Source organism: Nesoenas mayeri, assembly GCF_963082525.1.
Source record: "Nesoenas mayeri genome assembly, chromosome: 3".
In the NCBI taxonomy this organism is placed as follows: domain Eukaryota; kingdom Metazoa; phylum Chordata; class Aves; order Columbiformes; family Columbidae; genus Nesoenas; species Nesoenas mayeri.
The window spans coordinates 65154420-65169284 of NC_137544.1; the positions used below are offsets into that span (position 1 = coordinate 65154420).

The 14865-nt window shown below is 38.2% G+C and overlaps 1 protein-coding gene across 4 annotated transcripts in view; it reads left to right on the forward strand.

The window, feature by feature from the left end:
* The first annotated feature begins 1179 nt into the window (after window positions 1–1179).
* The window catches only part of TFB1M (transcription factor B1, mitochondrial), a 28038-nt gene continuing 14352 nt past the window's right edge, over window positions 1180–14865 (forward strand). The window contains exons 1-5 of one of the 4 annotated variants that reach the window (XM_080342023.1): window positions 1180–1637; window positions 2453–2610; window positions 4063–4214; window positions 7608–7716; window positions 8237–8388. In XM_080342023.1, the coding sequence (XP_080198149.1) occupies window positions 1369–1637; window positions 2453–2610; window positions 4063–4214; window positions 7608–7716; window positions 8237–8388 (840 nt within the window). In that variant the 5' untranslated portion in view covers window positions 1180–1368. Of the gene's footprint in view, window positions 1658–2452; window positions 2611–4062; window positions 4215–7607; window positions 7717–8236; window positions 8389–14865 lie in introns of all 4 variants that reach the window. The other 3 variants (XM_080342026.1, XM_080342024.1, XM_080342025.1) reach the window with 3 other exon arrangements.

The window sequence follows — 14865 nt, forward strand, 5'->3', positions numbered from 1 at the left end:
ATTTTTCTTGGTATGTGGCCCCTTCACATCATGTTCTCTCTCCTGTTCACTCCACTAATGTTCACACATATTATCTCTCCTACTGCAATAAACTTGATTGACCTCAGGACACGACTGAACCCACATCTGTAAAAAGATATTGATGCTACCATTTAACTAGAACACGCTATTGATGGCAGAAACTACACTAACACACAAAACTATTTAGAATTTCACCCCTTATTTACGATGAGTGAGGAATTACTTTTCGTAAATCCTTTAGTGTCTTCATTTTCTTAAATATACCTAACAATTTCCTTGATTATCTGTGGCTTTTTAGTAACTATTTAGCTTCCAGGACACATCTTCTTAGTATTTACTTGCACTGTCATAAGAATCATCAAGCATGGAATTATGAAGACAAAACAGAAAAAGAACCTTTAAATCCAGCAATTGTTCAAAAGTGATGTGGAGAAAACTTCCTTAATCCACTGCGACAAAAGATATTGCAAAAATACTCTGCCAAAATGGCTTCTGATGCTACCAATGAATTTTGTGATGAGAAAACTGAACGTTTTAAAAATATACACAAAGATATAAATATGCATACACATATATATGAACACATGCACTTACATATTGGTATAGTATACTGTAGGTAAAATTCTGTTGCAACATACAATTGCTTAGCTTATATAATGTAATTATTCATAAGAACACCATTATTAAACCTGTTTCTTCAATGCAAATTTCCCAGTCGGATCAAGATATGTGTGCCATATGGCTCCAGCTGGAAAAAGTCAGATATACAGAAACATAGAAACATATTTTCAAAGAAAATGAACTACATGTTCTGATCATACTCTAAAATTAATCTATAAATACACAGAACTGAGAAGAGACAAACATTTCTGCAGCATCCAGACTAGTTACAGAAAGGGCCTAGTAATTGGCTTACTCAAATTAAAAACAAACAAAAAAGCCACCTCCACTGCTAATCTATAAGTCTAATTTAATTCCACAGCTATCTGTGAACCTCCGTTTCCATTCAGCTTCTGTGTGTTTTGAACACATACCACCAACACCCACGTGCCTGTTCCTTCAGCCTGGGGATAACAGTTCTATCGATCTGAATAGACATCTAACAAATCGAGTCACCACAGAAACCGATAAACTACACTCGAAACCACGGTGGCCGCCAATGTGGTTTTTTTATTGCCCAAAATCATCTTTGCCCCGGTATTGCACACCAACAGTGAAAGCCCCTTCGGGCCCGTCCCGGCCAGCACGGCCTACAGTTCCCGCGGGGCCCTGCTCCGGGCCCTCCCGCGGGGAGGCAGCAGGAACCCCTCCGGCAGGCAGCCACAGGCAAACGAGAGTTTTCTGAAAATGTTTACACTGTGTTCGCGGAAAAGGCTCCGCTGCCGCCTCGACCTGGCAGTGCTGCCCCGCTACCCACAGGCCCCCACGGAGCCACAACCAAAGCCGGGCAGCGTTCTCACCGCGCATGCGCACTCGGAACGGCGCCTGCAGCTCTTTCCTGCCCTGGCGCGCGTGCGCGACCCTCCCTCCCTCGACAGAGCCAACCAAAGCGCTGAACAGCCGCACGCGGCTCCAGCGCACACACCAAGGCAGAAGAGAAACACTTCCTTTTCCGGGTTAGCTTCCGCTCCGCACCGTAAGCGACCGCGGCGCTGCCGGGCGGCTGCTTTGCGCTTTCCTTTTCGCAAGCGTAGGGGAGAAGTGTGCGCGGCGGCTCCGCGCTCGGCGGCTCCGCGCTCTGCTCCTCCCCGGCCCTGGGCCTTGCGCGACCGCGCCTCCCGCGGGTCGTCACCGAGAGCACGCGCTGCGGCGCCGCTCCTCGGGCTGAGAAGGGTGGAGCGCGACCGGCCAGTGGGCGGGGCCTCCCTGAGCCTCTCGGGGCCAGAGCGCTGGCGGGGGCCGGCAGCGGAGGGGCCGCCGGGGAGGCGGGGCGGGGAGTTCGGGCCTCTGCTAGTTGGAGCTGTCGTGCGCCCGCCGCTCGGGCTAGAGGAGCGGCTCATGCTCCGTCCGCTGCCCCCGGCCCCGTCAGGTGGCGTCGGCGCTGAGCGCTCGCCGGTCTCGCCGCCTCGCGGCTTTGCCCTCAGCCGGCCCTGCCATGAGGCCGTTGGAATCGAAAGCGTAGAGGGCGGGCTTTCCTCAGGGTGCTGTCTTTACGTGACGCCACGAATTCGAGCAGATGATCTTTAATAATCACTTTCTAAAGTAGTGAAAGACTGACACTGAACAATTGTGCGAGGGTTTGGCAGAGTCTGTTGCCCAAAGCCCAGAAGTACATACTTAGCATAATCACTGCATACAGTAGTCAAAATACTGATGTCTAAAATTTAGCACTTGTGTAATGAAATGTCTCAGGTTGTAAACTTAGTATTTAATATTAAGCATGTTAGAATTTATTACACATACTAGAATCACCTTTTCAATGTCTCTCCAGGAGGAAGGAACAAGAGTTTTGCCTTATGGCTGCTCCAGGAAAGGCTGCAGCTTTCCGTCTGCCTCCCCTGCCAACTATTGGAGAGATTATTAAACTCTTTCGCCTTAAAGCACAAAAACAACTTTCTCAGAACTTTCTACTGGATTTGCGATTGACAGGTTAAATATTATAATATTTTTAGCTACTAGAAAACATGTGTCCTGGTTTTCTTCAGAATCCAGATTCTAGCTAAAGAGGTGATTGCATGATGACATCTATCAAAGTAATGGCAGCTCAATGGTAAACCTTTAAAGATTTATTTTAAAAGTAGTTTTAGCTTAGACAAATTGATTTTACTTGTAAATTCCTGGATTTTTTTTTTTTTAATTACAGAGTAATTTTTAGGTACAAAGTATGTTCCTATATAAAACATGGGTTATTGACTGAAATGCAAATATCTAAGCTTTAGTAGTACATCTGCCATCCAACTGCAATGATAGTTTATGCCTGATTAAAAAATGATTATTTTTTCAGATTATTATGTATCATAGAAAGTACTGTAACTCATTGTGCAATTTAATTTACTATATGCTGTGGCTAGGAAGGTTATTTGTCTCAGTTTATCAGAAATGTAGCTTTTTTGAACCAGTTACATTGTTCTGAGCAGTTTTTTTTTTTCCCAGCTTCCTGTTGGTAATGGATGACAAAGCTGTCGCTGTTTCTTTACTGTCCTAGTGGTAGCTAAGTTTTGCAGTAATAAATGCAGTGCCAGCTTCATGTAGCTTATTATTTGATTAAATTGGAAGATTCAGGCTGGTAAAGATTTAGGTTGTGAACATGAAATTCAGTTCTGTTTCTGGAATAACTGGAGTCTTAGCCTGGATTGAAAATGTCTGCATGCAGCAAGTAAAGCCTTACAAATAGACAAGTCCTCAGCTATTTCTTTTTTTTTTTTTTTTTGAGTGAGCAGCATAATTTCTCTCAGCATCCTTCTCTCTGTGCTTCCTAATGATCTTTTTGTTACATTAGCTACATTTTTAATTCTTTTTTTTAAGTCAGCTGTTTTCTTTCCTGGCTATAATGCCTTCTAATGTTGTATCCTTCAACTTATGTAGACGTATTTTTCCTCATCTTTCAACTACCCCACTTTCTTTAACTACCAATTGCCTGTATTCCAACTCTTACATATTATAATCTTGGTACAGCTTCACTGCATCTTTTTTTCTTCCTTAAATTTCCTCAAAACAGAGGTACTGTAGTGGAATAACTTTATAAGGATATGTAGTGAGACTTTGGGACCTTGAACACCTTGCTTGCAGCAGAATAGTACTGCTAGCTTACAGATGAGAAGTAGTATTCTCTTTTTATTTGATTCTGTAATGAGCAACAATGTATATTAAAGAGATTCAACTGAAAATAGTCTTTTTTTAAACAGTTCAGTGTATCTTCTATGAAACAAATATGAATCCTGTCCATTCTAGCAGGCATGTGATCATGTAGCTGCCATGTGTCGCTGTTTGTGTCTGTTCTGAGATAAGCACACTTGTACTTTAACAATAAACAATGAGTTTATCTTAGTGAGCTGGATCTGTTGGAGAATAAAGGCTTAGTATGTTCTTTGTATCTTGCAGACAAGATAGTGAGACAAGCTGGTGAGCTGAAAAATGCCCATGTTTGCGAAGTGGGCCCTGGGCCAGGAGGAATTACCAGATCCATTCTCAGTGCTGGTGTTGAACAACTCCTTTTAATTGAAAAAGATCCTCGATTTATTCCAGGATTGCAGGTACCATCTGGAGAATAGTTTGTATACATGCATCCACAACACTAGTTAAGAACATTTTAAAAATATAGAAAGGTTCCAAGTGTCTTGTTGAGATCTTAGCACTGAAAATAGGTTTGCTTCTTTGGCTTAAATCACAGCTATCATTTGCTTGAAGATGGAAATACGTTGTATAACACTAATTGTTCCTGCTTTCTCATATGCATTTTCATTTAAATACACTTTGTATTTTCAGGATCTGATCCTGCAGCTAAGTTAAAGCTGAGGCCTGCCTGCTTTTTTCGTATTGGGATGTTTCATATACTTCAACAGTTGAAATAGTAGTTTGAAGGCTGAACATAATGTCACTTTGTCTTATTTTTCATTTCAATCCTAATAATTATGCTTTAAGGCTTATAAAATTGTGAATGTGTATGTCCAGTTAATATAGCTTAATGTGGATCAATATCCAGTTATAGAAGATTAAAGCAAGCATTTATTTAACATTTTCAAAAGAAGAACTCTTAAATGTTTGGTCCTTTTTAAGTACGCAAGTCATTGTGGCACTTTTCATATACCATCTACCTGTGTCACTATTAAGTTTACATGTTTATGGAATTTGGATGCATCAATCTAGCAAGAAAAACAGAGTCAAAAATCTCTTTAGATTTGACTGTTTTCTCGTGCGTCTGCAACCTCAAATTGTAGCAATTCAGAGTGCTTTCCTTATATTGTACTGTGTCTTCTCTAGTAAATCAGCAGTGAAAGTAAATAGGTAGTTCACTTGGGAGCTGATACCATCTCTTTGTAGGACAATAATAATAATAATAATAATACAAAATGCGAATGAAACTGTGCATATCGTTAAACCTGAATATGCATGTAGCTATATCTTAGTAGGATTAGCTGTTCATAATTTATAGTATGCCATCTTCACCTTATGAAGTATGAAAACTTAACATTTTCACTTTTCTTGAGCAAGGCAAATCTGCGTTTTTGTTTTAAATTTTAAGAACTGTTTTGGGATTGGAAAAAAATTGACATCAAATGATATTTTAGTTAACAGAATTTTTTAAGTACTTAGACAATTTTTCTAGTCTTCCAAAACGCAGCCACAACAACAGATTTCTCTGAATAAAAGTGTACTTTTCAGGGTCTGTAATGAGCTTTTGGTATGTAATTATCCTTACTATGCAGGTGAATTAACATCAGTCATTATTTTTAATTAGCAACCTCTTCACAGTAGAAATAAGTATGTCTGAATGAGGTTATTGAATATAAAGGTGCTATAACTCAGTAACAGTAAATGTGAGTGAACAAGAAATATGTTGCCTCCATTTGTGTTAAATATGGTATTGTTTTTTTTACCTCCAAGTAAGATCATACATTAACAGAATCAATCTTTCTTTTGTGATAATGTGGGTTGTAATACCTATTTTTTTCTAGTTTCCCATTAAAAGGCCTGTCAAAACCAAATGCTTATAAAAGGTTTGAGATTTGAATAACAGAAAATGTCAGATATTAAAATAACAATTGGAAACTATTACTTAAAAATGTCTCTTCAGATACTTATAAAATCACTGATGTAAATTGTACAGTGTTTTTCATTAGTTGTTTTTCAGGCTGTGGTCTCTGTCACAAAACTGAAGTTGGGATCCTTTTTACTGCAAAACGGAAAGATAGTGAAGAACATATGTGTACAGAGTAACAGTTTACTCAAGCTGAGATCCTGTCAGTTCTGTCTCCCTCTTAAGGAATCACAACCTCCCTAATGCCATATGCCCCAATAGTTGTTAGGCTGGAAAGATTTATGAGGAGAGAAATGGCACTCTCAGCCAGAGAATGGATTGAATGTAGAATTCTTACAGGAATGCTATTTTTTAAACTATGCTCCTTATGTTTTCTTCATGCCCTTTTGGGTGTGTGTGTAGAACAAGAGGATCTGTATGATGAAGAGTAACCTGGCTTATGTGCTTGGTGCACAAAATCTCCTGGATCTGTGTGTCTGCATACACTGGCTTTAAAATGCAGACAATTTAAGTGGATTTCTGGGTGTTAATTTCAAATTAGCAATATTCAACTGTGATTTTCTGCTCACAAATTAGACGCAGTTCTCAATTATATTCAGTGTGCTACTCAAAAAAAACCCCAAACCCTTCTTGACATGAAAACTATTATTAAAAAGCATTATAACATGTTAATAATCCGTTATTGTGTAGGCAGCTGTCTGATTCCCCTTATGCTATTTTCTAACTTTATTGATTTTTTCATTATCTTTCATCCTGTTATAGCATTTATAACAGCTTCAAAGAAAGATTTGACAAATTGTGGCAAATCAGTGAATTTCTATGCCATATAATTGCTAGTGTAATGCTGAAAAATCTTGTGGTTTGGAGTTGAGGTTAGATTTCTTTTTTCTATTTGGAAATAATTGCACTTAAAACATGTAGGAACACTTAGTTTTTAGTTGAGGTCTTTGTTTTGGTTTTTAGCACTCCACACAAAATTTGGCCATTTTGATGGAAAAAAAAGATGCCTTTTACTAAAAAAAAAAATAATGCAAACATTTTGTGAACATTGTGAGAAAGCAGCACTTTCATTTGGCTCAAAGACCTCTAAAAGCTGTTTGTATCCCTGAACATATAAACATGATTCAGACTGAAGATGGAACTAATGATGATGAGCGGTTTATTTCAGCAGCAAAGCCAGTAGCACTTAACTGTTTGTGGATTTGGACATCTGTGCAAAAGCAAAATAGTTCTTTAAGCCGTTTTTCATTGGATTTTGTAATGTCTAAAATAGACATTTTTGAGATTCTCACTACTGCTACTGGTACTCATTCCCTCATTTTTAGGAGCTCCTTGGTTTCTAATGGTGTGAGTTCAGACTACTACAGGGAGTATTAAGAGAATCTTTCCCCCCCTTTTTTATGTAAAATTAAAAATCACTGGATATTTCTGCAGCCTTGTATCACATATGGCTAAAATTGGATAACAGATCCTACAGTTGCAGGGCGATAGAATAAACAACATGAGCCTTGTTTCCATAGGTAATGGATCTAAAAACTCTTCAAAACCTACTGCTTGTGTTATGACTTAAATCAGGTGGGTCCTGTTAGTGGCCTGGGATTTGTTAATTATCCTTGTTGAAGAGATTCTTGGCATTCTTTTCAGATTTAAATTCCCTGTTAAGAATTGTACAGCTGTGAATAGGAAGCATTTACAGAATCACACATTAAACTTTTTTTGTTAGTGTTTGTTTTTTGAAAGTAATACTTGCTAATAGTGTGCTCAGTTTTAGCTGCTATTGTGCTTTTTTGTATATTGAAGCTATAGCAATGCTTTCATTCCTGCTGTGGCTGAAACTGGACATCAGTTTGGTTAATACTCACTGTGAATTCTACTCGCTTACAAACAGATATTATCTGAAGCAGCTCCAGGAAAAGTGTGCATTGTTCATGGAGATATCCTGACATATAAGATGGAGAAAGCTTTTCCAAAGCACTTGAAAAAGAACTGGGACGATGGTTAGTATTTGGATTTGGTTTATGTAATTTTTAAGGCTTCTCAGTTGGTCTTAAGTATGGTGATATAGTTGAGAGTTCACCTTGTGCAGCTATTACTCTCTTCTGGTACATTTTGGAGGTAGGAAGAGAGAGAAGAGCTAACTTTCTCCCTTTCTAGAAGGGGACAGAGAGTAGTCATAGTTTAAAACAATGGAAACACAGTTTTGCTGTTCTGGGGTAGCTCAGCTGAAATCTACTGATCAGCTGGAAATCACCTGAAATCAGCTGAAAGCTGCTGATTTAGGCAAATGTAAATGAGAACCAAGCCTAACCACTTTTTTCCAACTAATTGCTGAGAACAGTAGCACAGTTTTGTCAGTGTAAGACAAGTAAAAATGGAAAGGTATAATTTTGGTGTGGCATGATAAAAGTTGTTTTGATATTTTAAGTCTAGGCTGATGTGCATGTATATTTCTTATGTGTTCTTTCATGGTAAAAATCTTATAAAAAATTTTTGACAGCTGTTATCAAATGTTAACAGAGCCACCAGATATACATATCATTGGGAATCTACCATTCAGTGTTTCAACTCCTCTAATAATCAAATGGCTTGAAAATGTTTCCAAAAAGGATGGACCTTTTATTTATGGCAGGACACAGATGACATTGACTTTTCAAAAAGAAGTTGCAGAGGTAAGATATTAGTGTTCTCTCAAAATTTTACAGATACTAAGTTGAACAAAAATTTACTGACATGCAACCTTCTGTTTAAAAGTGCAAGACCAAACTTAGTAGGCTTTAAAAACAGAGGAGAGAATTGGTTCAATTTTTAGTTTGTGTGGCTGTAAATTATGAATTTTAATGTTGAGTTAATAATCTACACTGATACTTCCATAGCACATAAATATTATTATTTTAAAATTTCTTATGGAGGGAGATGTTTCCTGGAGGTACTTAATCTTTTCTTTTCTGAAGTCTGTTTTCTTCAATATGAATAGATTCCACAGCACTCTTCTGTTTTTAAATATCTTTCTTCTCTCACGCTCATTCGTTCACTATTTCATCAGTTAGTTTTGCCTTACCCTTTAATCATCTCAAGAAATACACTCATAGTTACTTCTGTTGCCCTCTTAATTAAAAATATTTTTTTAAAAAGACACCTTCCTTGAAATACAGGAAAATGGAAGGTAAGCATTGTTTCCAGTTGTGATTAGACACTTAAAACACAGTGAATGTTTGTCCAGATCATGGAAACTGACTGGTTTTTTTGAACAATACTTGATATCAGAATTATTAATGAATTGCTGTCAGTCTTGTGTCTGTAAAAAGTTATCATTTGAGTTCTGTTTCAGTTTGCTCTTGGACTTGCTGTGATTTTAGATTTTAGATTTTTAAAGAAGGCCAAACTGGTCTGCTATGTAGTCATGTTAATTCTAGATCAGTTGATGCTAGGTTGACTTAGTCCACAATGCTTTCAGACTCAACAGTTTACTTCTGTTGCCATTACATCAACATATCATAACACAGAGGCTGGAAGACTTTTTGCTTTGTATTTATGAAAGCAGTATAGCTTCTTACCCACATCTCACTTGCTTTATAAAAAAAAAAAAAAAAAAGGTAAAAGGAATTGCACATCAGTCTGAAAACAGAATTTCCATCTAATTACTCCAGTGTTTGTAAATATCTGGTTTTCTGTGTGCAACCTAAACATGTGTGTTGTTTTAATTTTAATCTTTCAAAGTAAAAATACTAATAGGAAAAAAATGGTTGTGGATTTTTTGATATGTAAATTAGTATAATTATATATGCAAGTGGCATGTCTGCTGTCATTTTTTGGGGTCGTAGAAGACCATATTGTGCTGTCATTACTCTATCCCTGCAATCAAGATTCAAGACAAGTACTGAAGCGTTTCCAGTAGGTGGCTTTAGAGAACACCAAGGACAAACATTTGGTATGAAATAAGTCAGATTTCTTAATTCAGTTCTGAGCTCATGTGGTTTCAGGCATTAAAAAAATCCAGATCTGTTTTCCAGAAGGACTGACTTCATGTCATTTGAGATTAGACTGTGTTGCAAAATATGGTTAATGGACTGGGATGTAAAATGCAAAATGATGATGGGTGAGATGCAAAGTTTTGTGACAACAGTGAAAAAATTGATCTAGCACTGAGTGAGAACCTAAATGCACTCTGTACTTTATATAGCTGTAACCAGCCACATACACCATTGGTGACATACAGATTATAGTGCTCTGCATCTAGCATAGCTCAATGAGATGCAAAATACCATGCATGCTTAAGTTCCTTATACTTAGGACGCTGAGAAACACTAGGAAATGGAATATGTTGTTCAAGGTCATGCAATGATCGGTGTTAATAGTTATTGAGTTTACATTCTGGGATCTCTTGGTTCTTGTTCTTCCATCTGTTTAAACACAGGTCTTCCACTGAAGACAAAATTGTTCATAGTTTCTGTTTGTGTTTCTATAATTAATTTGTCATCACGAAAAACTCATTTGAGAGAGACTGCTTTGTTTTATGATTATGAGAAGGGATGATAATAAAAATCCGTGTCTTTTTTCTGGCTCTCTAGAGTTGCTTAAGTAGCGTATTAATGCAGGTAATATATAACTATTATATCATCTATCATATTATATCATATTATGAGGTAATTGGCATTAGGAAAACCTGGTAGGATGAATCCTGTGACTGGTGCACCATGATGGACGGCTACAGGCTATTCAGAAAGGATAGGCAGAGTAGGACAGGCAGAGGGGCTGAAGTGCATGGATCTGGTAGTTGGTGATGGCAAAGTCTAGAGCCTTTGGGTAAGGATGAAGGGTCAGACAAATAAAGCAGATGTCGTCTTGGCTGCCTGCTATAGGCCACCCAGCCAGGATGACGACACTGGTAAGTTATGCTTTAAGGAACTAAGTGAGGCCTCCAGGTCATCTGCCCTTGTCCTTATGGGGGACTTCAACTTGCCAGATGTTTACTGGGAATGTCACACAACTGGCACCAACAGGTCCAGAAGATTCCTAAAGCATCTCACTAGCAGAGAGGGTCTCATGGGAGAAGTGGTGACTGGTGGCTCCCCTGGCTGCTAAGCAGTCTGGTTCAAAATCTTTTCTAATAGGAGGAAAGCAGCCAACAAGTGTTGGTTGTTTTTTAAGTACCACCTAATCAAAGCACAGGACCAGGCAATTCCAAAATGCTGAAAATCTAGCAGGTGAGGCAAAAAGCCAGCTTGGTTGAGTAGGGATCTTCTTGAAATCCAGTGAAAAAAGAAATTACGTGGTCAGTGAAAGCAAGGTCAGGCAACATGGGAGGACTACAGGGATGATGCTTGCAGGGAGGAAATGCATGCTGCCAAAGCTCAATTAGAATTAAAACTGGCCAGTACTGTGAAGGACAATAAAAAGGCTTTTTAAAATACATTAATGGCAAAAGTTAAACTAGAAATATCATTGGCCCATGAACTGATGAGCATCATCACCTTGTTAACAGGGACATAGACAAAGCTGAGACGTTTAATGCTCTCTTCACTTCGCTCTTCAACACCGATGATGGACCTGGGGATCCCTATAGCCCTGGGTTAGAAAACCATGGCTGTGAGAACGATAAACTCCCAGTCAATCCAGAACTTGTACAAGATCTGCTATGCCAACTAGATCCCTACAAGTTGATGGGGCCTGATGGGATTAATCCAAGGGTGCTTAAAGAGCTGGCTGACGTCATAGCCAGACCTCTCTCCGTGATTTTTCAATGCTCCTGGGAATCTGGAGAGGTCCCAGGTGACTGGAATCTGGCAAGCAGATGTGCCAGGGGAGGTTTAGGTTGGACATTAGGAAAAGGTTCTCCACCAAAGGGTGGTGGAGCACTGGAACAGGCTCCCCAGTGAGATGTCACGGCCCCAAGCCTGACAGTGTTCAAAAAGTGACTGGACGACGCCCTCAGACACATGGTGTGAACTGTGGGGTTGTCATATGCAGGGACAGGAGTTGGACTTGACCCTTGTGGGTCCCTTCCAACTCAGAACATTCTATGATTTTATAACTTGCTACTGATATTTTATGTATCTGTGGATTTATGTTCTTGAAAGGAAAATATCTTGCACTCAAAAGTTTGATGTCCTCGCTGGATGTTTTGAAGCTAAGAGCCTAAGTATCAAACAAAGTCTCAGTGTATATGCCATAAGATGAGCAGAAGGGAAAGATGCTGTCATGGAATGGAGCCTTGTGCTTTATAATCAATTAGGATAACTTGATGTTAACAGTAAGAAAATTAAGCAACATGCTATATTATTTGTTGTCAAGCTCGTTTTTGCTAGTATAACAGGCAGAAAATACCTTTGGATTTCTTGCTGGTGGTAGTTTCCTGCTTCTCTGTTTCCTTGTAGCACAGCTGCTTTGGCATGAGTTATGTCAGTGTAGATCTGTTACTACAGACCACGTAGTTCTGATATAATTTGCTTAAATTGATCAAAACTGTTGATAAAAAAACGCAGTTATTTTATATACTGAATTCTGAGGCCCATTAAGGAGGATATAGCCAGATATCCACAGCAGTAAAAATGGCACTTTTAAGTGTTGAGCAAATCATTTTATCTCTCAGTAGTTTAAATTCATAAAATTATTACTTATTTTTTGGACAAGAATTTTAACCTTGCCCCAGTTTCCCCAGTGCTTAACCTAAAGTGTGCCATATGGGTTGGGTACTTCCTGGCCCACTTCCATTAAAATGAGTCATTTTTCAGTTTAACTAGAAAATCTTTGTCAGTGTCTAATTTTGAGTAAAACTGCACAGAGTAGTTTGCGTGAACTCCTCTGCCAACATGATCTGCAGGCTGGGAGGGTGGATGCTAAAGTGTTGGAGATCTAGGAGACAAGTGTTTTAGAAGGGCGGAATACTTAATCATTTTGTATCTAACCCTGCCATCTATTTAGAACACCAGGCAAAAGGTGCTAATAAAATGGAAAATTATTCAGATTTTTGAGCAGTAAACAGAAGAAAAATTACCATTATGTTTTCATAACTGATATAGGTTAAATATAAATACTTATGTTCTAAAAAAAAAAAGATACTTTGCAGCATGTGACTTGTGTACTAAAATGTGTTCAATATTCCTTTACATGGCCAGCTTTGCTGGTCTAATTCTTCATGTCAATTCCTGTGACAGATTTTGCAGATTCATTGATAATGGAGTTTTAGTATGTGTTTCTGAGAAGCACAATCGTATATTATAGCATACTGAAGAACAAAACAAATAGTTGTTCCTGAGGTAGTCATTGAGAGTGGTTACTAGTGAGGAACATTAGAAGAAATGCCAGGTACTACCTTGATTGTATTCCAGGTTAGGTTTCAGAATCTTTGTTTTGCTTCATGCCTTGCTAAAATTGTAATGGCAGATGAAAAAACGTTGCCTAGTTAGCTAAACTCCAGCATGATTTACTTAGTGCAGTTTCAGATGCTATCCATGTTTTGAAAATAGAAACAAAGTAAGTTTTGAGAACTGAGGGAAAAAACCTACAAAAACAGGTCAGGTTACAGAAGTATGGAGGCAAACTTTTTAGCAACACCTATTGCAATAGGACAAGGGGTTTTAAACTGAAGGAGGGTAGATTCAGGTTAGACATAAGGAAGAAATTTTTTACAATGCAGGTGGTAAAGTACTGGCACAGGTTGCCCAGAGAGATGGTAGATGCCCCATCCCTGGGGACATTCAAGGCCAGGCTGGATGGGGCTCTGAGCAACCTGATCTAGTTGAAGATGTCGCTGCTCATTGCAGGGGAATGGAACTAGATGACCTTTGAAGGTCCCTTCCAACCCAAACTATTCTGTGATTCCATTCTATGAGTGTATTCTCAGCATTGTTGTGTTCCTTGAGCAGTGCCATGCACAGGTAAGTTCCTGATGATGTGATTGAACTGGTTTAAGATGCTAGTGCCCAGAGGTGGATGTTAAGTTGTCCCTTCTGTAGCTTAGAAGCAGGAATGAATGGCCTAACACTTGTTAGATTGCTTTTGTGGGAATTGAAGACTGTCTTGTTTGAATTGGCACAGCAAGCATTGTCATTAGGTCTGTTTCATTTCCACTGTAGAGGTTAAGGAAGTGCCTGTCTGATTGCATTGTTAGACTTTGCAACCTGTTTTTTTTTCAGAGAATAGTACTGATGGCAGATTATTATTTTTTTTAATAGACATCCTCTGAAACAATAATGAAGGTAGTTTTAAATACTGATATAGGCAGAAAGAATCAATGAACTTTCTTTTTTAAAAGTAATTGAAAAGTATGTTATTTACTATATGCTGGTGCTTAAACTGCCTTTCAGGAAAGTTGTTTTAAAAAATAAACAAACTAAACTTCAGCAAAAATGTCAGCAATATGTTTAATTTTATTTTACAGGGATCGTTTTAATAAGTAAGGCAGCATTTCATGAGTAGGCCTTTCATTTGAAGCTAGATGATGTAGAAATGTTACCAGATATGCAAATTGCTCTTCATCTTTTATTTTTTATTAAGGTAGTCCTAAATAAGAACAGGAATCCTCAAAATTCTGTTTCTGTATAGTTAGTGTAATGTCTTTTACCATTTGAGACTTTTTTTTACTGGGTGCATTAAATATTTAAATCTGGTTTGTGCTAGCAAAACACACAGAATACGTTTCCTGCCAGGTCATGAAAATGTAGAAAAACCTTGTCCAGACTACTTTTTTGATAGTCATTGTAAGAAATATCTTGAAAAAAACAGAGAATTACTGAATTGAGCTTTATTAAATTCTCTTACTGTTAGGTATTCTAAATTTATGTAAAGTAGATCCAGGTTCCTTGCATATATTGTAAGCACAGACCAGTTAATAGTGAAGAAATTTTAGTTTCTCTCTGATTTTGAGTTTATCGAGCTGTGTTTCATCTTGAAGGAGAAAAAAATAGTAATATTTGATACAGAAACAGTGGAAGAAAAGGATGTGAGAATACTGTCATCTGGTGTTGTTTTGAATCCTGCAGTTAGAATAGGTTTAGTTTTCTCTTACGCCCATACAAAATTCTTTAGACATTCATATAGTTCTGCAGAAGTTCAAGGTTCTCCTTTTCGTGTGCATTTGATTGCAGGACTGAGGTTGTAAATCAGCATGTGGTGACTTAGTGAAATGCTGCTACATTGGAGAAAAA